Raw genomic sequence first — 25,531 nt, 5'->3', positions numbered from 1 at the left:
CTGTCAGATTTTATTGATAAATATTCAGACATTGTAAATCAGAGTCATGTATGAGACAATGAATTGAAACCTGCCACTGGAACCAGCAATGGCACAGGCTCCAGTACTGCCAGAGATCGCCATACGGTCCCTAGATTGAAGACAGAGCTAACAATTAGTAGCACGATGGCTCTCACCTGTCTCACATGCTGAGATGGAAACCTCTTATTCATGTGTAGGAGTAGAGGGGGTCGTTCAGAGGACAGAAACACACAGGCAGCCACTCGTCTGCCCTGAACATACACATACACAACACACACACACACGGTTCCTCTCCGTTCTTTCTCCTCTGCCCTCAACTTAAACCCTCACCCCAATCTTACCCCAGCCCTCTCCATGTAGCCTTAACCCCCACTCAACAGCCCCCCAGTGCACACACACACACACACCAACCCACCCCCATCTCTCTTTCTCTCTCTCTCTCTCTCTCTCGCTCTCTCTCTCTCGCTCTCTCTCTCTCTCTCACCCACACCCACCCACACACTCACACAGTCATTCAAATAATCAGTGTTGGTCTTCAGTCTGATTCAAAGTGTATTTGGTTCACACGGTCACACAATAACATAAGAAACCATCTCACAGTAAGATGCAAATAAACGTGTGTGTTTGTGGATTCATCTATTTTTCTCTACAACTGTCTATTCCAGTCACATTCTCATGAGGTTAACTTGCAAATATACACAGCATATTATATTATTTACTCATACTCATGGATCATTAATCAAACTGGAACCATTTCAGTGGTGCCTCAAACACCCACATTCCCTACCCATCCAAGTCTGAACCCACTTGTACTGTACAGGGTCAAGGGGGACTGCAGCCTATCCCACCTATCAATGGGGAAGAGGTGGGGTACACCCTGGGCAGGTTACCAGTCCATCGCAGGGCCTACATGCACTGTGTTGCTTCGCATTTATTCCTTTATAAGTTTAAAATATCAATATCATAATAGGTGCACAGCATCATATGTTGTGGCAGTGGCTGCTTGGGACTGAAGGATTGATGATGATGTGTGTAAGGTGTTTGGATCTTGCACTTGTTAAAGGCAAAGCTTTAACCACAGACTGACTCATTATAAAATAGCATACAGCAGAAGGAGATGCATTTCAAGACCTTTGCATGTATTGATGTAAATTAGCATATTTCTCCTATTTTTCATCTATATGTATACAGTAACCTTCTGCAGTGTATTAAGCTTTGTTTGTTCCCCATACAAAATATGTCGAATAAACCAACAGGCAGGAGGAATGTTGGGACAGGGTCAGAAATGAGTCTCGGGGAGCCGCAGTGTGAGAGACAGCACCTGTGGGTCATTTTTACTGGGAGCAAACCACAGTCAGCCAAATGGAGGTATGCTGCACACACGCGCATGCACACACACACACAGAGCCAGCTGTTGTTAGCGAGACCACAGTGAGTTCACACTGGTGAAGACACAGCAGGAGCCTGTGACCTCCAAGCTGATCTGATGGTGTCATCAGGCTGTGCATCTGCCTGATGTTGAACTCTACAGATCCTGGCTGCAGGGAGAAGCTAACTCGTTCTGAAGCAGTGTAACTGCTGTTTAATCAAGGGCAGTGTATTGATCTTACATGCCAGAGCTGAGACCTTATGTGTTAACCTATAAAATAGTAATGCCCCCTTACTGGAGACCTTTCCTTCTGATTTTACCGGAGTAGTTACTGTATCAGTAACTGTTCAGCATCAGTCACCATTGAAGCAGTCCTGTGAGTTAACCTTGTGGGCAGGTATGTGTTGGACAGTAGCAGCCTGATATATCTTAGGTTCACTTGTTTGGCTCACACAGTGAAAAGCAGCAGCGGTCTGCTGTCGACAGTCACGATGAACAATGCCTCATCTTACTGTGAAGATGTCTCTCTCTCTCTCTCTCTATTGCACACACAGACTGTGGTGAAGTGAAAATATCAGCTATGCCATCATGTCAAACATACATTTAGCTTTCATTCAACAACTCATTTATAACTTACGTCTATCTTACAAATCTGACAGGTATTTAATTATATGTTTGTTTTGAGGGAAAGTTGTGTCTGCATGTGTGTGTGTGTTTGCAGTTACATTATATAGTGACCTATAGGTGAACCCTGGAGACACTTCCTCGTGCTGTACTTTAGCACACCACACAGAAAGAAAGGGAAACAAACAAAAGAAAGTAAGAAAACTAAGAGAGAGGAGGACTGGAGAGAGGGGAGAGCGACCTCTGTCTGAACTCAGTGTTGAACTTCTGCCTCAGTGTATTCCAGTTAACCTGTCACACACACACACACAGAGTTTATATAATGGAGAGCAGTGTTAATTAATTAATCCCAGCAATAGTCATGTCAGCTCCTGTCTGCACATACAAACTACAGGCACAATCATGCATACACTCACACAGTCTTCAAATCACCCTCACAGTCACAGTAGAGAAAATATGAGGTCAAGCAGTTTGAATCTGAGCCATGGTCACAGTTTGCCTTCAAATTGTTGAGACTTATCGATTTGGAGGTTTTTAGCATTTTTCTTATCTGATGAAAGACGATTTTATGAATCCTGATTTGCTCTTTGTACCACTGGTTAATAGGAACCTTTGTGCAGTCTTTCACAAATCCATGGTTCTTTAAAGCAATATCAATGTATTTATATATATTTATTTTGTGACAGCATCACCCTGTCCTGACAGTTGTTGCACTGAGCCAGCCAGCTGTAACCTCTCCGAAGCATGAATTATTTTGCAGCACCCTCTTGTGGTGAAATGAGTGTGGGATTATTAATGTATGACTCCCAACAATGGCAGATATTGTTGCCACTGCTTTTGTTCAAATAAAATGTATGAGAATCAAGGTCACTTGATGCTTTTGCTGGACATTTGATAACATGTCCAAGAGCAAGGGGACAGTTAGAAATACCCAGAAGTCCTGTCATTATTCATGTTTCAACATTAAAGCTATCAGTGGCTGTTGTAGATATAAAGGTACAACAGCTTTTTGTCAATAAAGTTTGTGTTCAGAAGTAGTAGTGATAATGCTCTTTTTCTTGTTAGGTAGGTAGTTGTTATGGCTTTCCCGTAAAATGTCACTTCATTTCAGTTTACTAGGTATCGCTGTGAATGGATGACTGAAACTGAAAGACACACGTCCAGGTGTTTGATAAATCCATTTTAATGGAAAATGTAAAACCGTTTTGAACGTCGATGTACAAAGCATGTAACACTTGCACTTTAAAATTTGAAATTGAAGCAAGCCATGTTTTAAAAAAATACCTCAGTGAATGTATATATGTATATATTTACATATTATAGTTAACTTTTTCATTATTTTATCTTTTAACTTCAAAAGTTCACTATAGTAAATCTTAACAAAAAAAGACAATCAATTCTTTTCTTAAATAAATTACATCTTTTTTTGTAAATGTCTCAAGTTTACAGCAAATACTTTTCTCATAAAATGCTGAAGTGTATAAGCCATTTTTTTCTTCACATAATACAACTTTACAGTCTTTACAATAGTTTGGCAGTTCATTTTTCAGAAAATGTATTTATGGCATGAGGACTGTAGAGCATCAACATTTCCCAAAGTTACAGGCATTACCTGGTTCATGTGTGTGTGTGCGCGCGTGTGTGTGTCCTCCATCACAGTAGAGCCGTATTACAACTGAAAACCACACAGCCAAAAAAAAATCTGTACAACTCACATTTACATTAATGCTTTTTTTCTCCAAAACATCATAGAGCTATAAAATAAATACATCTTCACAGAGGGAAAAAAACAATGCTGTATGAAATAGAGCCACAAACAAAACAGAAGGAACTAGAAAAAAAGGACAAGACCAGACATATTACAGGAACAGGAAACAACAAAGGAGGGAGCAGCAGACTGAAACATCTGAGATTTCTGCTTTTCCCCATAAATCTTTTTTTTTTTTTTTTTTTTAGACATCAGAGATGTCAATTTTGATCCTGATGCTGCTGGTGATGTTGCTGTGATCAGTGAAATCTTCTGTCCAAGACATTGTGGGCTGCTGTTACAGACAGGGATTAAAGCTCCTAGCCTTTATAGCAGACTACAGTGATCAAGCAGCAGGAGATTCTCAGTTGCTCCATCATCACTCCTGCTTACAGGATAGTCTGAGTCTCCATGGAAACCAAATCATAGCAGAATTACACCAGCAGTCACTAAAGATTTTTTTCCAGCAGAGGTCGTAGCTCTGTTTCTTTGATAAGGCTCTCAGCTAGACCATGGAGCTTTAGTCCCTGTCAGTCCAGCTGGCACTCCGGTCTTGTGTTCATCTCCTCTTGGCACTGAAGGTTTGGGGTAAAGATGTGGCCACACCTGTCATTGTATGTGGTTCAAAGTATGAGCTCCCCTGGGTCATATGACCAGCTCTGACCTAGCCAGCTCTTTGCAGTCATGCAGTCCTTCGTGTGTGACGAGGGTGAGGTGCCAATGGGAACTGAGGCCCTTTCAGGAAAGGCAACGACAATGCTCAGGGGGGAATCATGAATTCTCTTCCTCCTTGTCTCTTTTCAGGGCGCTCACCACCACCTTTACACAGTGGTACAGGATGTTCTTCACCTGAGAGGGAGAAAGAATGTTTTAACAGCTGCACCATTTTAATCCTCAGGAACTGCGATCTCACAGCTCAAGTGTGATGCTTTCCTGCATGTACTTGTATTACTAGTAGTAAGTAGTAGAAGTAAGTTGTATTCAGTTGTATTCAGATCAACAAGATAACACACAAACTATTCAACCAAAGTGAAGCATTTAGAATTATTCATAGTTAAGATAAATACATTATTTGTGAATATCTAAATGATATGAACCATCTTGCATAGACAGTTTCTACACTCTCCTTTTGTCAGCTGCTCATTCCACTCTGCACATCCCGGAAAACAGCGTCACAGCAACCGGCTTTGTGAGCATGTGGGAGGACAGAGATGTGACTGGCAGCGGTAAGAAGAAGGGAGGCGGTATTGTGCTGTATGTGAGTGAATGGCGGTGCAATCCCAGACATGTCTGTGTCAAGGAACGTCTCTGTAGCCCGAATGTGGAACTGTTGGCTATCGGGCTACAGCCCTATTATTTGCAGAGGGAGTTTACATCCGTCATTGTGGGCAATGCCTACAGCCACCCACCAGCTGATTTTAACATACTGCATAACTGCCTGGTTTTGAAACTGTTCAGTGGCTGACAAAGCAGGTCTCCAGAGGGTGATTAAAACTGCACAGGGAATTGGTTTCCCCCTGCCACCTCTGAAAGGACATGTCTCAGTCCAGGGCCTGTAACAATGTGAAAGACATTACACATCCCTTTCCTTTGTTCACTCTGCTACCCTCTGGAAAACGGCATGGGACACTTAAGACAAAACAGCCAGACTCAAGAACAGTTTTTCCTCTCCATTAAATTTATGTTATATATATTCTTTTCTATTATTCTTTCTCTGTCCATGGAGAGAAAAATTACTACATGACAATAAACAGTAAAGGTTTTTTGGTTCTGCACTCTCTATACCACTAGTTAAGCAGGAAGCAGGAATTTAAACAGAATCTTAGCCAATCAAACACAAACTGAAAAACTTGTACACAGTAGCGTTAAACACTGACTGAGCTGTGCACCTGTAGTTTATCCTCGTAGTTAACTTCCTCTTTGTTTGGCCGCAGCTCCTGGGTCAGATGGAAAGAACTTGCCACATGCTCAGGTGACACAAAGTCATTGGTAACCTGAACACAGCTGTGGAGGTTCTGGACCTGAAGGGAGGAGAGAGTTTAGAACAACAAAAACGTTACAATACAACACAGTAAACACTTGATACATAACAACATGTAATTAGGGCCCGAGCACCGAACGGTGCCCTTATTGTACATCTCTGGGAATGAAAGGAGAGGAGAGCATAGGAGAGGGGACAGCGATGGCCCTGCGGTTAGCAAGGTGTGCGAGGGCCCGCAACGCTGCTTGCAGCTTTAATTAACTTAACTTGAAGACATAAAGCCAATGCATGTGTTAAAAATTGCAGTTCATGCTGTAGCGTATAGGGGTTGACTCCAAAATTGAGTCAATCCTCATAGACTGCTGGCCACCTTTACAGCAGAAATAAACATGCCTGGTACAAAAAAACGATTCTGGTCTCTATTGATAAGTGACCTAGAAGGGAACTTATGAAATTGTATATGCGCTCTCCCTCTTTGTGTTTGTGTAGTTTTGGCGGACAGTCGGAGTGTCCCTCCCACAGGGACTCAAAACAGCTCCTCAGAAACCAAAGGGTGACATGATAGAAGCTTCGTCCATAGTTTTATACCTTTAAGGGTATGAACTCAGACATGTGGATAGTACATAATGTGGTATGTGAACTCATAGTTATAAATATTTATTTCCCCAAGGAGCTGATCACCATAGCAAAGGGTTTAATCTGAGATAAACATCTCCTTGTGTGAGGAATATTAGAAAACTCCCAACAGACACTGCACAATAATGTAATTTTGAGAAGACCGTCTTTTTATGGTATCTTTGCTCACTTACAAACATAACCTAGGCCTGAGATGGGTTCCAAAGTGCCAGCTTGCCTTTTTACACAGGCATCAATTCAGCTCTGCAACTTCCTTCACTACCAACTGAGCGATGCTGAAAACTTCCTGTTTTTGATGGAACTTCACCACCATCTCTTGATTTTCAGAGATGGAGTTCAACTACAGATATTCCAGACTACACTAAAGCCCTATCTCTCAGGCTTCTTGACAATAGAGGGCTTTACCTTTAATACTTTGCCTTAAGCTATCCCTTATAACTGTGTGTGTGTATGTTAATTTCATACATACCTGGTGCATGGCTCCTGCAGGTATAAGGACAGAGTCTCCTAGGAATTGCACTATAGTCCAGCCCAGAACTCCATGTTCATCCAGCAGCCTCTGACGCTGCTTCCTGCTAAGGTACCAGCCCTGCTCTCTGATTGGATCCTGGTCCAGTGACACCCCTGACCCCTGTTCCTTGCAGAGCTGAGGTGGGTGAAGATGTGAAGATGACAAAGAGGGTTTTTGTGATTTCAAGGCAGTGAAAGAATTTTTATAGTGTCTATATGAGTGCTGACCTTGTGAAGGAACTCTCGGACTTTATCCATGTCTCTGTTGAGGTAGATGTGCCACAGTGCGCCTGGTGTTTCACTGGTGTCTTTTAGCCTCCTTCTAACCCCTTCATCCAGATCCTCCTCCTCTAGACGCTTTAACACTCCTAAAAACAAACAGTCATGTTTCAAGAGCTAATTATCAAATAAAAATGATGTCTTTTATATTTTTCCAGTTAATGTATTTATTTATTTATTCTCAAACAATACAATCTTTTCCTGATTCTACTCTGATTTGACATGATCCACATCTAAAAAGCAAATCTCCACCTAATAAATAATAAATCTTTGTACTTTTGCTAAACAATACATTTCATATTTTGTATGTTTAAAATATTGTATTATTATTTTTATTATTATTGCCTCCAGTTTATGATGTATCTGTGAATGACTAAGAGCAAGTCTTACCAGTTTTAGAAAGGACTCCATTGCCTTTGGCTACTCCCACATAAACCAGTACAGAGACCACATCTGAGACTTCCACATGAAGGTTGGCAGTCCCAAAGTCCTGGTCTTGAGATGCAGCTACGCCTACAGAGGAAAACAACTGATTCATATGAACAGAGGTAGTGAAAGTGTGCCTCTGCCTAGAAATATATAGCCGCAGCCAGCATAATAAACCTATGGACCGCACAATCAAAAGGGCTCTAAGGCTTTACCTGTATACCTACTAGAGCATAGATAGGATGAGCAAATATAAAATATAGCTACCAGTACAGTAGACAGACATCCAAAACAAACAACAAATCATTCTTGCGGTTTCCCTCTCACCGTAGGCACAGCAGAGCCTTGGCCCCAGATCTGGCCTAACAAAGAACGACGGCAGGTGGGAAGCCAAGTTGAGGTTTCCCTCGGGATCCGAATACTCTGGCAGGGGCAGGTTCTTCATCAAGTCATCATATCTGCAACAAATCTCTTTTAAATGGCATATTCAGGGCTCTCCTTATAAAACACATACGATTTAATCATGGGGTTTTGTAAAGCTAGAGTTTAACAACGCTCTCAACAGCTATAACAGTAAAAAACAAGCATATGTGTACCTTGAGGGCATGAGGGCCATGAACTCCTCTCCAGATGGCCAGTCTTTCAGCCTGTAGACCACTGGTTCCCCATCTTTGGACTTGGGCCGCTCTGATCAACAACAATTATATCAAGACTTAAGTTAAACTGATAACCAGAGTCAATGTTTACAGTTAAGAAACCTTCTATAAAACCTTAACAAGGAATTTCCAAACATAAAACAATTCAGAAAAAAAGTTTAAAGAAATGATTCTAACAAAGTATAGGAATGAGGAAGGTTGACTCTCATTGGGCGTTTAATATACCATGTATGATTAATTTGTTTGTGCACATAAAAAGTTCTTCAGAGTGTGCCTGACTAGAATATTGCTTTTTGGAAATATTTATTGGAATAATTATTCTCTGTATGGGAATGATGAAAATCAGTGGGTAACCAATTAAACCAATCCAGCAAGTAAAGCTGGATCCATACTCCACAAGAACAAAGAACTCCCTGCCCCCTGCCGATGTTACGCCCACAAAATGATGTCATTTTTCTTTCGGACCACCCGTTGTGCAGCGCTCTCAGACACATGGCCCGGGCAGAACTTTTTCTCTCAAGGCTGTGCGTCAACCATGCTGTGATTGGTCGGAATTTATTGTGGCCGTGATGAAGGTGAAGAAGCGCAAGAGCTTCTTCAGGTGCAGCTGGCAAACAGCTGCTGGAAGGAGAAACACGGTGCACAGAGGAGAGTGTCTGTCCAAAAGGTGGCAATAAAAATTAACCCCAGTACTGATCACGGCGTTACAGTTGCTGGACGCGCACCTTAAACACCGGGAGACGGGATGTATTATTGCAGACAGTCATCCACACATTCACAGAATTAAACTCACACAGACCAGAGGTCTGCTACAGTCAGCTACACTGATCTTCTATCTATTGTCATGCTATGCGCCCTCTTCCCTTAACATTATCAGCTCGTTAGGCCAGGTAACCACGGCCGCACACATGAGGAGTTCTGCACACACATGTCTCGCGGAGTATGGTACCTCCGTGCCAAAATGAATTTTTTTTTTACTCTTACCACCCGTGGAGCGAGTTCTCTGTTCTCGTGGAGTATGGAACAGCCTTAAGACTAAATATAGCTACACTTACTGGTGATGTCCTCAAATCCATCCCAGAACTCCTTGATTCCAGAGTTGGACACCACCTGGTCTTTACAGTTGAGAAGGTCTCCCTGATGGTCTGCAAACTCTTGGTTGAAGGAATCAGCCTTCCACAGACTGGCATTTAGGCGCTTATGGATCCCAGACACCAACACAGGCTACACAGATACAAAAACATATTAACTCTTTTAACTTTACTGATAAATTTGATTGCTGTAAAGCTGCTCCTGTAATATTGTGTACCTGTCCTTGTTTCCAGCACTCTCTGAACAGCTTCCAGTTATTCTCATTGCGGTGATCTTTGAGCCATAGCAACCTTCTGTTGTTTAACCAGCAGTGGGGAATATCTGGATACTGATTTACTGAGTCCTCTGGGATCACTGCAGTAACAGGTGCAGTTTTCTTCTTGTCTACTTTGGTGTCCTCTGTAACAGCTGGGGCAGGGTTGTTGTTGTTGCCTGGGGTGACATTCTCTTGCTTGATTGACAACTTAGTGGTGATGGTCTGGCGACTGGCAGGGATTTTATTCTCTACTACTGAAGCAATGATGTCATCAAGGATATTGGGCATGGTCCGCCCACCCTTTCCAGTCTAGGATCAGAGAAAAGATTATCAAAAATGTGAAGATTTAATGCTGTTACTCCATGTATTTGATCTACAGCATATTCTGCTCTTAAGATGAAACATTTCCAAAACTTTGCTTGTTGATAACAGAACAATGTACCTGTGAAGCAGTGGAGTAGACAGGTGCAAAAGCAATTCCTGCATCAGTAGAACCCAGCTTCAGCTTCCCGGCTGTGGTGGTGAGCAGATCTCTCAGTGTGGAACCCTGTTCTGTACTGTTAGCCAGTGAGGTGGTTTTACACTGCTGGAGGACTTCAAGGCTGTCCGCTTCCTTGTCTTCCTTTACTACAGCTTTACCTAGAAGCACCGATTCCTTGTTTTCTGTTAGAGGTAAAAAAAAAAGTGAAGCAGAGCAGAAACCATACATGACATCTGAAATGAAAGCAAATTCACAGACGATTACAAGCATGTTTACAATTTTTAACAGTCCCCTTCTTTCTTACCTTTCTTTTCCTCCCTGGATTTCTGCTCTGCCAGGTCAGCTAGGAAGTGAAGAGGTGACTGGGACTCTGGTGGGGTGACAGGAACACTTCCTGATTCACTCCCAGGACTGCTGCCTCCAACACCACCTCCATTAGTTTCTGCCTTGGTTCCTCCTTGGTCACAGTTCAGCTGAGAGCCCGGCTCAGCTTTCACCAGAGACAGCTTATTACTGTGGTTTAACACATTCTGCAGAACCTGGAAAATGAAGCCCAAGAGCACAATCAATAAACTACTAGACTGAACTTCAAGTTGAAGTTACCAGTAGATTAAAATGTGGAAAAGTAAAGCTTCTAAAGGCGAGATTTAAAATAAGCTATTTTGTGCAGGTTCCAAAATAAAAATGGGACTGTAATGTGATGTAATGTGTGTGACTGCAGTACCTGTGAAACACCGTTTGTGGCTGGTAGTTTACTGAGGAGGTTCTGTTTGTTTGTGCAAGGACAGTGAGATTTGATGTTGTGTTTGTCTCTCAAGGAATGCATGGATGTCACCAACTCTGTCAGCACTGAAATATGAAAATCAATCATTTAAACAACGTTTATATGAATAATTGTATTTTCAAACTGGGATATAATCCTGTCAGCTAACAACATTCCAGTTTATTGAACTGTAAACAAAATGATAACAAACATAATGGCTATTTTAATTAGTGAATATCACTCAGTCTTTATTTAATAACACACAAACACACACACACACACCCAAACAGAAGCACTTAAATGATGGCAAGCTTCCTGACAGGGGTATGCATGGCTCAAACAGCAAGACAAAAAGAATCTACAGTACCTGTACCAGGTATGATCTGTGTTGGCATAAGGTGTTTGTGATCGTGGGGTTGGCCTTTAACACACTTCAACCAGGTGTATAGCTCTTTATCTAATGATAAAAAGACACAAGTCACACAAGGAGTACACACTTTAACACTTAATATTCACACTGTTATAAAGAGTGATGATGAACAGATCTTATTCTGTGCTGTCCACCCACCATGCCCACAGCTCTGTCTTTATCCTTGCATGGAAAAGTAAGTCAGAGTAAAATAAACTAATGGTACTTCCAACTAATTTTTAAGGCAGATAAATGTGTTCTGATATGAATGGAAATAAAACCAGACATAGTTAGCTCTATCTAATTTAGCTTTAACAGCATAACACAAACATGAAACGAAGTTTGCTGTAGAAAGGTCAGGTAAATCTCTATTGAATTTGAATTTTGCACATTTAATGTTTTGAGAATATGTTGTTTTATTAATATGTAAACCTTTTGGCTACCTGTCCAAAGGTAGCCAAATACTGACCCTTGGAACTCCTTCTCTCCTTAGCCTTGTAGCAGTCCAGGCAGACAACAAAGCCACATTTTTGACAGACCCAGTGGATGTTGAAGAGTGTTGCTTCACAAGCATCACACATCTCTCTCACTCCCCTTACAGCACGTTTCCATGCCAGCTTAACTGTAACACAGACACAATTTTTAAAAAAAAAAAACACCGTAAGGTGCAGTTAGTCTCAATGTCATTCATTTTTAATCACTTACCATCCTTTTTAACCCAGCTGGCAGCAGTATTCTCAGTCACAACCATTTGACAGAACTTGTCTCCTATGTAGCTGAGGATGTACTTGGCTGTGGTTTGGTCCAGGTGGCTTTCCTCCATTGCTCCAGGGACCCACAGGGCCAGAGCTTCATCATCAAACTGGTCTGGAGTGGAGAAGCCATCCATCCGGATAATTCCATTCTTGCTATAGGAAAGCCTGGATGGATGGAAAATAAAAGAAAGTGGCTAGTAAAATGTGCCACCGCATGAACTCTTGCCTTTGGCCTGACCAACATCCTGACTTCAATTTTCTTCACCTTGTGGTTGACTGCATAGACCAAATTGATATACTGATGACTTCTTGGCAGGGAGAGGGAGAGACAGTACATGCTGTGCAAGACGCTCAATAATCCATCACATTTGTGCCAGGTATAATGTTACAGCAGGAGCCCTCATGTCAGTTTAAAATGTTCATGATCCGAACCAAATCCAAAGTTGTTTTCAGGATATTGGTTTCTGCAGGCATACCTGTTCTTTCAGAAGCCATAAAGGACTCTGTCCATTCACTACTCATTGTTGAAGCCTTACACTGTTTCTTGCTGATTTCTTTTAAACTGTATATGGTAACACTTTTGTAAAATATGTAAGTTTTCTTAGGTCATGTTGATTCTCATGAACACTCATTTCCAAGCAGTGCTTATGCTATAGTGTCAGTGGTAAAGTGGTCATGTTTGTGTATATGTACTGCATTTCTCATGATATGTACAGTAGTTCCTAAGATGAAACTAAGTGACAGAATGCCTCAGTGGATGAATGAAAATAGAGGCATTCCTCTGTAAATACCACCAATTGCCTGTGATATCCTTAAATAACCCAGTGAGCTAAGGGGAGTGTTTATGAAATCTTAGTATGCTTGACCAGACAGGAGGAGGTGAGATAAGGTGAGAGAGCAAGAGTTAGAATTTGCAATGCAGAGAAGTGAGTCAGACAGCAAGTAAGAGAGAAAAAGAGAGAAGAAGATAGCAGCAATTCCACAGCAAGGGAAAGATTTTAGAGCAGAAAATCCGCTTTGGCAGATTTATCCTGTAAGACCAGAGTCTCTAGCTGTTGTGGCTGCTTATCCAACTCAACGTATGTATGTGTGCTGTGGAGCGCAAGAAATGCATGCGTGAGAGAAAGAGAGGGGGAGACAGAATATGCTGTACAAGATACTTGGTCAATACCATAATCTATATGCTGTGGGAACATGGCTGTAAATGCCATAGACCACCTATTCTCATTCCTATCCTCACTTTACCTCTCAATCTATTGAGACAGGCAGTTTCAAATTCTTACTCCACACAATATTGTATCCAGGGTACATTAAATTATAATCATTATTGCTGTACTTAAGAAATGTAAGTTATTGTCCATGGAGTATACACAACTCATATGTTGCCTACAATTCATATGTTGCCTACAGTCGATAGCCACTGCTATAGCATCCATGACTATGACTCGACTGCATAAAAGACATTATTGTGATTCTTCTATGCATGTGTGGCAGTTTAGGAACTTAATGGTGTTAGAAGCTCGTTCTCTGGAACTGGATCATTTTCCAAAATGAGGGCGATCCATTACACACACAATTTTAAAAATTGAATAGTGTAATAATATCTGTAATGAATTTTACAAAGATGGACACCAGTCAAAAACATATATTAGAATGATGGCCAGTCCTAGAAAATGAATAAGGTGGGAGCTTTACCGTCTGAAATAGTAGAAGCGACAGAAGACAGGGGAATGTGCTGGCTCCTCGCCCTTCTTGCTGCGGATCACCCTGCACTCCCGACACTTCTGCAAGTTGGGTCCGATTTCTGAACACGAGTCATCCTGTAGAAAAGACTCCCCTGTCTGCTTCAGCTTCTTTACCTTCCTCCAGTCCTTTAACACAGAGCGAGGGATCCCATCTGAAAAAAAGTGCATATAATAACGTAATTTAATAGAATATAAATCAAGAGTTGATTAGAAATTGGTTTTAAACATATTACAACCTGAAAAGATGACTGTCTCTTGCACAAGTAATTAGAAAACCATTACCTAGAAAGCTCGTGGTTAAACACTAATACAATAATAACCCAAAGGTCCAATAAGCAACAATAATGTATAACCAAAGCCAGTCATAGGAGGTGCCTAGTTTTCTTCCTCAGTGGCCAAAGAAAGGAAATGGGGCATAGTTCTAATTTCATACATATGTAAATCAGTTCTGTGTGACTTCACAAAAGGTCAGGTTGGGATCCACAGGTGACAAATCCTTGAGAAGGAGCTAAAGATGAAAGCAAGAAGACCTTACATTTTGTCTGGCAGATGTTACATGATCTTTATCACCATATGAGCGGTCTTGTTTCCATAATTACTGACTAAATTAACAAATGTGGGTTAATCTGCCACTGTCACTCTGCAAGAGTCAGCTTTCTGCTCATCATTTCAGTTAAGAGAATATATATTTACATGTCCAGTAAGCACATGTTTGGTAGGCAGTCAGTGTTACTGCAAATATGAACAATATAGGACTTACTACTGCTGGCGAGTTTGAGTTTAGTCTTCTCTCGTGCTGATCTGAAGATACCATTGGGCTTTGCATCATCTTCCTCTTTTTCATTGTCCCCTTTCTTCTTTGCCATGTCATTTTGTTTTTTCTTGTAAGTTGGTTTAGGCTGACGCTTGGCTCGGCCCTCCATCTTGCTCTCACTGGCATCAGAATCATCTCCACCACTCTCTGAACCAGACTCATATGTGCGTTTGTTCCCCCGCCTTGATAAAGATGAGGGTTTTCTCTCCTCTACTCCTCCTCCTACAATCTTCTCCTCTAACGGCCTCTCTCTCTCCCCTTTGCTTCCACCATCTTTGCTCATCTCCACCTCACTGGAAGTGGAGGCGCTTAGATTGACAGTGCAAGGTTTAATCATTTCTGACATTGCTGTGGTATTACTTGTGCTGGTGGTAGTCAGGATTTTCTCTGCTTTATTACTGGTGGAGCTTGTAGTAGCAGTAGTATTTCTGTCTTCCTCAGAATGCCGGGTTAACCAGGCTTTCTTCAGCTTGTGGTAGTTGCTGGGCTGCCCACAGCTTGTTGAAGCTGATCCAGATGACTGACCATTCAGCACAGGGCTGGACTTGCCTGGTGTTGTTCTTCCGCTTGCAAGGCTGTTGCTGCTGTTGTCAGCTGACAAAGAGGAGGCTTGGCTTTTAGAGGGTGGTGGGGAGCAGTGTGGAGTTTTGTCACCAGAATCAAAAGTTAGGGATGGGCTTCCAGCTGTTATGGATGCAGGAGCAGTGGGGAAGTTGGTTCTGGATTGGGCTATAGCCAAGGCAGCTTTGTGCTTCTTAAGGTGGACAAAAGAGGGGGAGTAAGGCTGACTAGAGACAGAAATGGAACAAGGTGTTGGGGTTAGGCATGGACTGGGTGGGACTGCTAAATTAGATGGAGGCAAAGATGGCCCTGGTGATATAGTATGTGAGCTGAGAACCTCCAGCTGCTCTCTCTCTCTCTCTGGCCCTAAGTGACTGAGCCCTCGGCCACAAATTCCACTTTTAAAGGCAGGAAACTCACCCAGAGATGAAACAGAATGCCCTAACTCAGACGTCGGGGTGCTACTTTTATTTTTTATACAAAAAGCTGACGAGGCTGAAATGGAAGTCCTGCACACAGCATTTGTAGTGTTGGCTCCTGTAGGGCCCTGTACGTCACGCATAGATGTCTTTTTATACTGGACACACATGTCATCCAGGTTAGAATTGGGTGGGATAACTTTGCCAGCTCCTGGTTCTCTAACACTCTCCCCAAATCTTGGACATTGTCCCTGGAGCTTAGATGGATAAAACCTCCCCTGGGGGAGTTCCTTATGGATATTAACACCAGACTTGTTAGCACCAACAGGACTGTCGTACTTAACAGATGTTGATGGCCGCACAATGACTGATGCCACTGCTGCTTGTGGCTTGTACAGTGATACCCCTCCTCTTTCCTGAATCATCTCTCCACCTCTCCACCCATCTGTTGACGAAGTCATAATCTCCCCACTGATGGTAGATGCTACAGACATGATAGCAGTGGCATTTCCATGACCTTTAACATCCCTGAGTTCCGGCAGCAGTGTGGGGGGCTTCTGCTGTTCTACTGATGTTTTGCTACCAGCTGTTGGCAAGCTGACTGGCTGAATGGGTGTGAGGGTTGGAGGAGACAAACGTCCACCATAACCTGGTCTGTCCCTTTCTTTTTCTTGCTCTCGCTCTGCAGCCTCTTTGCGTTCCAGTGCGTGCTGTGTTGGTGGATGGAAGACAGGTGCACGGTGGAGGGATGGCATTGCCCTGAGCTGGTGTTGCTGCTGCTGCTGATGATGGAAATGGTGATGATGGTGGTGGTTGGAGATTGAAGCTGAAGAAGACGATGAAGAGGAGGAAGGAGAAATAGCAGGGCTGTGGCGCTCCATTCTATCTACATTTGTGTGGTGCTGATGTTGTGACTGAACTAGTGTCACCTGCTGGCTAAGCTGCTCAGTAATTTTCCCTGCCAAACCTTCTCCCCCCTCGGGCTGGTGTTTAATAAGGGGAGGGGGCTTAGAGAGGGAGGCTTTGGAGCTGTAGCTGCCCAAGGACAGACCTCCCTGGCTTGGAACAGCAGCCCCAAGACTGGCAACGACCCCTGGAGTACCAATTGATACTTTGTCATAGTAAGAACTTAACTCTTTAGAAGGGTAGAGTCTTGGAGGCTCATTCACTACACTGTTGGAAAGGGTGGTAAAGTAGTTGCTCTTTTCTGACTGGATGATGTGAGGATGAATGTGGCTGGTCTTGGGGCTTGGGGTGGTGAGAGCTGGTATTCGGACAGGGAAGGCTGGATCTCTGCTTCTCTCTCTGTCCCTGTCCATTCCAGGGTCACTGGAACGCTGAATCTTAGCAGTGAATGGAGCAACCTCAATGCTTTCTTTCAGGATTTGACGATTCTCCTCTTTGTATTTGTTGGCTCGGTCTGAGGCCTGAACTGCATCCTGAGAAATACATTGAAAATACTTTAGGAAATATTTGATTTAAGCACAGAGATAAATGAGGTTGATAATTTAATACTAAATAAGGAGTGGTAATACATTTCAGCCATTAAATGGTATTTGCCAGAGATAAGATTAAGATTCAATGAGCTGCTGCAATGAGACAGGATATATTGTTTTACTTATCCTTTACTTGCGTATACATGACTGCTGCACTACGCAGTGTTCTTTTTGATCCCACACAGAATGTTATGTACACCTTCATATAGAACATGCAGATCTCTGTCAAGCTGAAGACAGATCAGCATTTCTGTTTTCCAGCTACATAATAACATATATATGTATATTAATCAGGCGGTTATCTAACACACTTATATATAAGACGTTGCTAAATTTAAAATGGCTTTGTGCAAGTGTTATTAGTTATCAGTGCTACTACTGCTATTAATATGCTACAATTATGTAGTATTTACAGAAATGCACCTGTGTATTTGTCAGACGGGTCTTGCTGTGGGGATCGAGGTAAAGGCGGTGTAGGTGGGAATCTTTTCCTGTCGGTGTACGACTTCTGTCTGTCTGCTCCTGTTTCAACTGAGCCAGTGTCAATGTCCTGATGGGATCCACAAAGCCTTTCTTCTCTGCATCACTGCACACAGACAGGTCAAACATGTCATTACATTTAACACACTGTTACATAAAGTGTAAATAAACAACAACATATTAAAGGAACATTTTCAGCTGAAAACTGGTGTAAATTTCAGTATCACATTGCTATTTTCAAATGAAACCCATTTATTAATATTCTTGCAAAATGTGCCAAAAATTATTTTACATCTTTTTTCAAAAAAGTGTTACTCCCAAAGATTATATTTGTACCAAATGTACTATGCTGGTTCAGGCCATCTGCAGGACATCAAGGTATTTCTGATTGTCCAGCAAATGTGAATGAACATGACATAACTAGGCTAATGAGAAAAAAAAACTGATGCTGTGTTTGTATGTATGGGTGTTTTGTGTCAAAACAATGGCTGATGGTTACATAAGCAGAACACAGGCTGCTGAATGAGCAGCACTCTGTCTGAACTGCTTTAATATTGGATTAGTGCCACTTCACTTCCTCTGGCTGACCTGGCATCTCCTGTCTCCCTCTCAGCACTAACTTACTGCTCGCTTACTGCTCATGTGGATTTAAAACACTGAGCTTTTCAAATGAAAGCCCCCTTTTCCTCCTGTGCCATTCCTTTCAGGTCAGCTTCAAAGTGCCCAATATGGAAATATGGTTTTCTACCACTCTTTTCATATATAAAAGTTACACTGACTTTTTAAATTTGCATAAAGTAATTTACAAATCAGTTGTGTGAAATAATGAAACAATAGCACGTGAAGCTCAGAATCACACACACAGCATGAAGTTGGAAGGTGTGTTAGGACATAGTTGCCCTTTCTTAAATCACTGAAGTTCAGCTCCCTACAATGAATCAGGCCAAGTTAAGAATTGTCTTAGAGGATTGTTAGAGTGTTTGAGAACATACTAGCAGGGGTAGAATACATATGTTTACATGTTCCAAATAAATGCAAAATTTAAGGAAGCACAGCTTGAACCATGCATTAGTTTAATTGTGTCTGAACCAAACCTTTAAGTGACATATAGTAGATATAATACATTTTTGCAAACCCAATCCGCTCTGGAGAAGATTTTAACATATTATTTATCCTCCACTTACTCTTTAAGAACATCAAGGTTAGCTTTTGACAGAGGAGGGCTTGTGTGTGTGTTGATCTTAACAGGGGGGCGATGGGCGTCAGCACTGGATGGCCGGACAGGAACATGGCTCAGCAAACCCAGACTATCACCAGCACTGACAGAAGCCTGGTGTAACCATGGACTGGCGGTGTTCTACATAGCACACACATAATACAATCACATAGATTAGTTTATAGTCAATATGTTGATAAAGATTCTCAGTCATCCAGGTCATATTCATTAAGAAGGTGGAAGCAAGGCACAGTCAGTCAGACTAACATAGGTAAGTATGGAGACATTTAGAGCTATTGTTTGTGAGTTTCACACAGACCCACCCACTGTGGTCCTCCACCACATATAAATCATGTTTCCCCACCAAACAGTTAGAACTGATGAAGCTGCTTGGAGGAGCAGCGAAACGCCTTAAAGAAAACTCTACAACTCCAGACGCCTTGCTTCAACCTTCTGAATTAATCATTAATATAAACAGTAAAGTATGTCAAAATACATAAGACCCGTAAGCCTTTTTTTTTAATAATTTAGAGGAAAGAATGATCAAATTTTACCCCACTTTTTTAGGTACACAAACAACTAGTTGCTGTGCATTTCCCCCAAAATGGCAATAATACAGACCAAATGGTTCCCCATTTTCTCTTCTTGCTATTATACAGGACAAATAAGACAACCTGGTCAATCACAATATACTCACCCTCCTGAGAGATGCTTCAGAATTCACGGTGACTGGATTGTCAGGGTGGACCCATTTAGCTGTAGGGGGCAGGTTAAGTCCGGGGGCATAGGAAGTTGGTGTTCCATTGGGGTACTGCCAGAGGATGGGGTACAGACCGAGTCCGGCTGCCCCACTGTGTGCCTGTGCTAGGAGAGGGGGCGGTGGAGGGCCCTGACCCTAAAAATAGGCACAAAGTTTAGCTCAATATCTTTTAGAAAGTATCGTGTAACTGTTCAGCAACAAAATGTTCACATGCAAACATGGTAGAAGAATATTAATATTAAAGCTATAATGAAAACATAAAACAGCCATTAATCTCTGTTAGTACTGATTTTTACAATAACGACATTATCAGAAATCTGACCTGTAGAAACTGCTGCTGGTGTGTGGCTGCCGGGTGAGGCAGGGCGAGGTGACCCAAAGTGCCCGGGGACTCAAGACGTGGGTGGCCCCCGAGGAGTGATGCTGCAGGAGGTGGCATGGCTGAGAGAACCCCAGGGGGTAAAAGGTGAGTGTGAGGTGGGGCAAGGAGGTGGGAGGCAGCATGGGGGTGTGATGCAGAAGCCAGGCAAGGGGAATGGGGAGAAGGTGAGTGCAAAGTGTGCAAGTGGGGATGTAGATATGCTGCCACATGATTGGAAGAGACTGTTGCAGAAGCAGAGTTCTCAGAGTCAGAGCGAACTAGTGCTGGGTCTCTGTAAACAGTGAAGGTCTCATTCTTATCGATGATCAGCGGGCTCTTGGTGCTGGTGCTGCTTGTACTGACTGCACCTGCCTCTGACCATGTTGACACTGGTTTGAATCCAGACCTCTGAGGTTCTCCTGACTCTACTTTAGTGGACAAACGGCCTATTGGAGGTGATACGGTATCAGAGTACCTCTGTATTTTATGTTTAGAGACTTCTGGGGAGGTGTTAGGTTTAGGTTTAGAAATGTCTAGAAGGCCCGGGTGGGACTTAGCTTTGAGAAGTTCAGCCTGGTTTGTGCTGGGGTAGGGTTGATTCTGAGGGTTGTTAGGTTGATGGGATTTCTGCTTTAGAGATTCTAGCTGAGTTGAGTTGGGGTTTGGGCTGGGGCTCAGTTTGGGTTTGGCCAAGTCAGGGGGCAGGACTGTGGTTATCTTGTGAGGTTGTAGTTGCTGCTGTGGGTGCTTGGTCGTCTCTTCAGACAAAGATGGGCTCTTGATGTTGGGGTGGATTGATGTGTAGTGTTGAGGTTGTGTGTTCCGTTGATGATGAAGATGATGATGAGGCAGGGCAGTTTTCTCCTTCTCCACCAGCAACAAGTTTTCAGCCATTGATGTGACAGGCCTAAAACAGCACAGAACAAACAAGTGTTTTATGTATGAAGATAAAAAATATAATTACTATTTTCTATTTGCTAAATGATTATTCACAAGAATTCAACAAGAATATCTCATTTTTAAATGTCAGGAGACCCTGGCTGTCATCATGGCATTACATTCACAACACATGAGTTTTAACACTTAATGACTGTCAAGAAACTCACATTAGACTCTCTTTGTTCTTACCTGATGACCTCAGGAGGAGCAAACTCAATCTTGCTACTTAAGCTTCTACTGGCTGCAACGCCACTTCCCACAGTGCCTTGCTGCTGCGTCTGCTGAACTGTAGGCTCTATTTCCATCTTGCGACTTCCCTCTGATGGCGAGGGGGATGGTGGAACGGGAGGCGAGGAGACAGGGGAGGGGTTGAGTGGCAGGTAAGGTGAAAGGGCTGTGGATTCTGCCTTCTGTGAGGCAAGCAGTGCTGACACTGCCTCTGAACTCTCACGGTGCACAGTGGCCTGGGCATCATCTGTGATGTCAATCACACCACTGCCATGGAGGTGAGACAGTAAAGGTGTCTGGGATCGAGATGATGCTAAAGCAAAACACAATTGCAATTAAAGACTACCAATAAATATGTGTCTGTTTTCAGCTAGGCAGAAAATGTAAGAGCACTCTATTTTAATATATTTAGTGATGCTTATGTAAACCCTGATATACTGAGAAAAAGTGATAAGATGTTTACACTTTGTGTATCATTGTATTTAGAAGGGAAACACATATCTACAACTACGCTTTTTCTGTTACAATGTTAATTTGGGGACCAAGTAATACAATATTTCTTGTGAATATTGCAGGCTAAACTTTAAAAAAAACTTTAAAAAACTTTTTACTAGCTTAAAAAACACAGTACAGTAGGTGCTTGAATAATGTACTATACATCTAATGTTAAAGAGGAAATCCAAAAAATATTTAAATTACAGCTCCAGGAACATTTTCACCATGCATTTTTACCACTGTCACCTATACATTTTTAGGATTGGACTCTTATTGTGATGACCCAGAGTATTTGTTATAGCCACAAGATGGAGGTAGAGTACACTGAACAATTAGCTGTCATGTCGGTTGTTTCTGACCAGAACACACCTTGTAAATGTTATGTAAATGAAATGAAAATTGTTACATGAGGCAGACATAATATGACCACTAGGTGGTGCCATGTAAATATTTTGAGACTGGGAGTCCTAAAAATTGTGTTCAGGCTGGTAAAATGACATATCCTGTCTGTACTTTGTGGCACTAACTCACTGGATATTGGCTTATCAATCAGTTGAGGTTGGGAGGCTGATTTGTACCAAATTGTTTGAAGTATTTGTGAGCCAGTGGAACTTCCTGTTTTTTGGTAATTCATCAATCATTGCTGGGCTGCCACAGTGATGGTGTGACAATCAGGATTTTGATAACTTAATCATCCACATGTAAATACTGCTAGTATGTCAAGGGTGGTGGTGGTGCTACTGAGCTAATTTCTTCCTTCATCATTTCACCCGATAAAACACCTAGTTTCTACAAGGTTGGATGCATGTGTGGAGTTTTGGAATATATAAACTGACTCTGAATAGCCAATTCATTGGGAAGAAAAAAGAATAAGGCAAAACACTCTGGTATGCTGATACTCTGATACACTCAGATATTACACCATTTAGGGCTGGGGCCATTAAAATTCAAATCGAGTATGTATAAGAGCTCCTCTAAGTTGGAATATCAGGACAAGACATTTAAAGAATGAATCATTGTTTCTGCTGGGAACCATGATTCTTTGTTAAAATTTGTGATGCTTATCACATTTTGCACAGATTCTGTGAGTATTTCTGTGGGCAGGGTTTGGTAAAAACCTGTAGTGCAATATTGTGTATAATAATGATGAAATCTGCACAATAAAATTTTTAAAGATGTTATATGAATCATATTAGTTTTTTTGGTTGTTTTTTTATGAGGTAATTGCATTTCATTCTAAAAACCAGAGAACAGAGTAAATATACAGGTACTCTGGATGGTATGACTTTGTCTTTCAGAATTACGTTTGACCAGTCTGTTGACTCTCTTCTTTTACCTTGACAATATAGCTAACATCTGGCATATCCTTTCTCAGTGCGATGCTGAAAAACTAGCCCATGCATTTAATAATTCCACATTGGACTTCTTTAGTTCATTTTTAACCGGCTGTCCAAATAATTAATTAAAAAGCCTCCCACTGAATCTAAATGTTGAGAGTAATGATGATAATATGATGAGAGATCATAATTCTACCACATTGGTTTCTCACTTAGCTCCCTGTACATCCTACTCTTTTTTTCTCTATGCTATTATATTATACTATTACATGTTTTTTCTCTCCCATAGTTTGTGCTCGTTTCTCCAAGCTCAGGAGATGCATCAATTTGAACAAACTAACCATAAAATTACACAACTTCAATGGCATTGTTACTGTTTGTGTGTTGCCTCTCTTTAATATTACAAGTCGACTCATTAACCTGACTGTGATAAATGTTATAACAGACGCTGACTGTACCTTTCACAGTGTTATTGCTGTTCTCCATAATGTTGCCTGGGACTGCATCACACATAAGAGGTGTCTGTCGCCGTGGAGACTGGGTGATCTGTGTTACTGCCACCAATTCCTCCTCTTCCTTAGTAATCATTTTGCTTGTTTCCTTTGCCATACTCTTCTTGATGTCCTCTGCTGCTTGAAGCTCTGTCCATGGGGACAGACGACCAATGAGCGATGAGGAATCATTCAGTTTGGATCCTTGTATTAGTGGCTTTTCCTCCTCCTCCATTTTGGAAATGGCACTTGTTTTCATGTCACTGCTGCGAGTCTTTAGCTCATTTTCAGAGCTGGGCTCTGAGGAGGAGGAAGATGAAGATGAGGATGATGAGGATGATGAGAACGACGAGGAGCACGAAGAGTGGACAGTCCTCTTGTTATGTAGGTTTTCTGAATCACTGCTTTCTGATAGATCAGATGTCATGTCAGTCTTCAGCCTCTTTAAACCTGCTTTCTTCTCATCTTCTTCACCCTTCCTACGTTTGTTCAGTGCCTGCTTCAATTTTGACTTTGGCTCTGAAGAATTGAAAAGAAAGAAGTTATTGTATTATATTCAAACACAGGTTAGGGGGGCTAATGTGGGCTAACGTAACTCCGGGGACTACCCAGAGAAAACCGACACAGGCACTGGGAAAATATGCATTTAAAAACTCTATCTCTTATAGCAATGCCACCACAACATACCCACAAATTAGTACATAAAGACAATTTTATCTTTTATTCAATCCTCACCTCGCCCTATGGCATCTTCCCTCCTGTCCTTATCTTCCTCTGGAACACTGCTGTCTGAACCTTTCCTCCTAGAGGAGCGTGAGTTACGCTGTTCTCGTTGTTCCCGCCCACTCCCACCTGGAGAGTGGTGTGATTGGCTGGCTGGATACTGGCTTTGCTGTGACTGGTTCTGATGGTTCTGGGAGGCCAGCATCCCTTGGGAGCCTTTAGGACTGGGGCCTGAAGATGTCATGATAGGGCGGGGGCTGTTGGCTTGGGCTCGCGTATAATGACTCTGTAAGAACAGACAAGGAATATGTTAGTTAATGCACTGAAACATACAGATATAAAGGCAATTTATGTAATAATAACATAATGATTTTCAGCAAAAAATACCCATTGTACCCATTTCAGAGAGAAAAAATGGAAAACTGTTTACATAACACTAGAGAAGAGAGTAATATACTTCAACAGGAAAGTTTATAGATAGACAATCAGAAGGTTTAGGTAATATTTTTTCATCTCTTGGCATACGTTTAGGTTGTGGCAAATTATATACTGTTCTCACAGTATTAGACAATGGATAAAACACATCCATCCATCAAACAATGCTGGATTGTCCTGACAGACCTTGCCTGCACAGTGGGACCATGTGTAGTTGTCATCGAGTAGCTGGCAAGACCATATAAAGAGTAGACACTTTAACAAATACTGTGCCCCTTCACAGTACTTCCATAAACCAAAGTAGTAGAAAATATGAAAGGGCAGCTGTAGTGGGAATTATATTATACTAGGACAAGCAATTTTACAACAAAGGTTTGTAAACTACTTGTTTCTGTTTCTGTTAATGATCTAACATGACATGTACTTGTAGGCAGATTACATTTTTAATTCATATCAGTTATCTGCCACAGCTGCTAAACGATTTGGAGGAAACAAAACAATGAGCAACCTTTCTGCGTAAATTCTGCATGGGTTATTGATGTGTGTTAGGGCCGAGGCATTACTTAGGAAGAAGTAGCATAATGTGTGATGAAGCTTTTAATAAGATCTGACTAAATGTAAGGACAACATCTGCAGGGTTATTATGATGCCTTTTGTACCCATGGCTTAGAGGAGGTGTGCCAAGTTAAGCTACTTAGACAGATGGACATACTATGCGGTATTAGTTCCAAGCCATAAAAAATAAAGCGCAAATTTAACATAAACCGAGCAGCAGTGAGACCGCTCTTCGGAGCTAGTCAGTGAGGATCATCCCCCACAATGGGATCACTCTGTGAGTTGTTTTACATCATGTAACCATACCCTACATCACAATTGGAAATGGTCCACACTTTGATTACTGTGGCCCAACCCAACTGTAATATGTCTAGTAACCTCAACATTTAGCTGTCTAAAATGTAAATAATCGGCCTATAAGTTTAATTAGTTACATTTATTACATGTTGTATCATGTAATTTTTATGTAAA

General features: G+C 41.8%; 1 protein-coding gene across 3 annotated transcripts in view; it reads right to left on the bottom strand.

Moving 5' to 3' along the window:
• Window positions 1-3,903: 3,903 nt before the first annotated feature.
• Window positions 3,904-25,531, bottom strand: part of jmjd1cb (jumonji domain containing 1Cb) — an 81,414-nt gene continuing 59,786 nt past the window's right edge. For all 3 annotated transcript variants that reach the window (XM_028429902.1, XM_028429903.1, XM_028429904.1), the window contains 24 exons: window positions 24,083-24,356; window positions 23,315-23,866; window positions 20,986-21,337; window positions 19,819-20,764; window positions 19,434-19,631; window positions 18,705-18,877; window positions 17,464-17,626; window positions 14,511-16,983; window positions 13,701-13,902; window positions 11,956-12,170; window positions 11,720-11,872; window positions 11,209-11,298; window positions 10,803-10,927; window positions 10,383-10,617; window positions 10,040-10,260; window positions 9,559-9,906; window positions 9,305-9,473; window positions 8,190-8,280; window positions 7,921-8,051; window positions 7,558-7,680; window positions 7,117-7,256; window positions 6,848-7,024; window positions 5,651-5,782; window positions 3,904-4,610 (listed from right to left, as the gene is read on the bottom strand). In XM_028429902.1, coding sequence (XP_028285703.1) covers window positions 4,533-4,610; window positions 5,651-5,782; window positions 6,848-7,024; window positions 7,117-7,256; window positions 7,558-7,680; window positions 7,921-8,051; window positions 8,190-8,280; window positions 9,305-9,473; window positions 9,559-9,906; window positions 10,040-10,260; window positions 10,383-10,617; window positions 10,803-10,927; window positions 11,209-11,298; window positions 11,720-11,872; window positions 11,956-12,170; window positions 13,701-13,902; window positions 14,511-16,983; window positions 17,464-17,626; window positions 18,705-18,877; window positions 19,434-19,631; window positions 19,819-20,764; window positions 20,986-21,337; window positions 23,315-23,866; window positions 24,083-24,356 — 7,761 coding nt within the window. In that variant the 3' untranslated portion in view covers window positions 3,904-4,532. The remainder of the gene's footprint in view (window positions 4,611-5,650; window positions 5,783-6,847; window positions 7,025-7,116; window positions 7,257-7,557; window positions 7,681-7,920; window positions 8,052-8,189; window positions 8,281-9,304; window positions 9,474-9,558; window positions 9,907-10,039; window positions 10,261-10,382; window positions 10,618-10,802; window positions 10,928-11,208; window positions 11,299-11,719; window positions 11,873-11,955; window positions 12,171-13,700; window positions 13,903-14,510; window positions 16,984-17,463; window positions 17,627-18,704; window positions 18,878-19,433; window positions 19,632-19,818; window positions 20,765-20,985; window positions 21,338-23,314; window positions 23,867-24,082; window positions 24,357-25,531) is intronic.

Source organism: Parambassis ranga, chromosome 19, assembly GCF_900634625.1.
Source record: "Parambassis ranga chromosome 19, fParRan2.1, whole genome shotgun sequence".
NCBI lineage: Eukaryota > Metazoa > Chordata > Actinopteri > Ambassidae > Parambassis > Parambassis ranga.
Note: the sequence above shows the minus strand (reverse complement) of the source record. Positions and strands in the feature narration are given on the sequence as shown.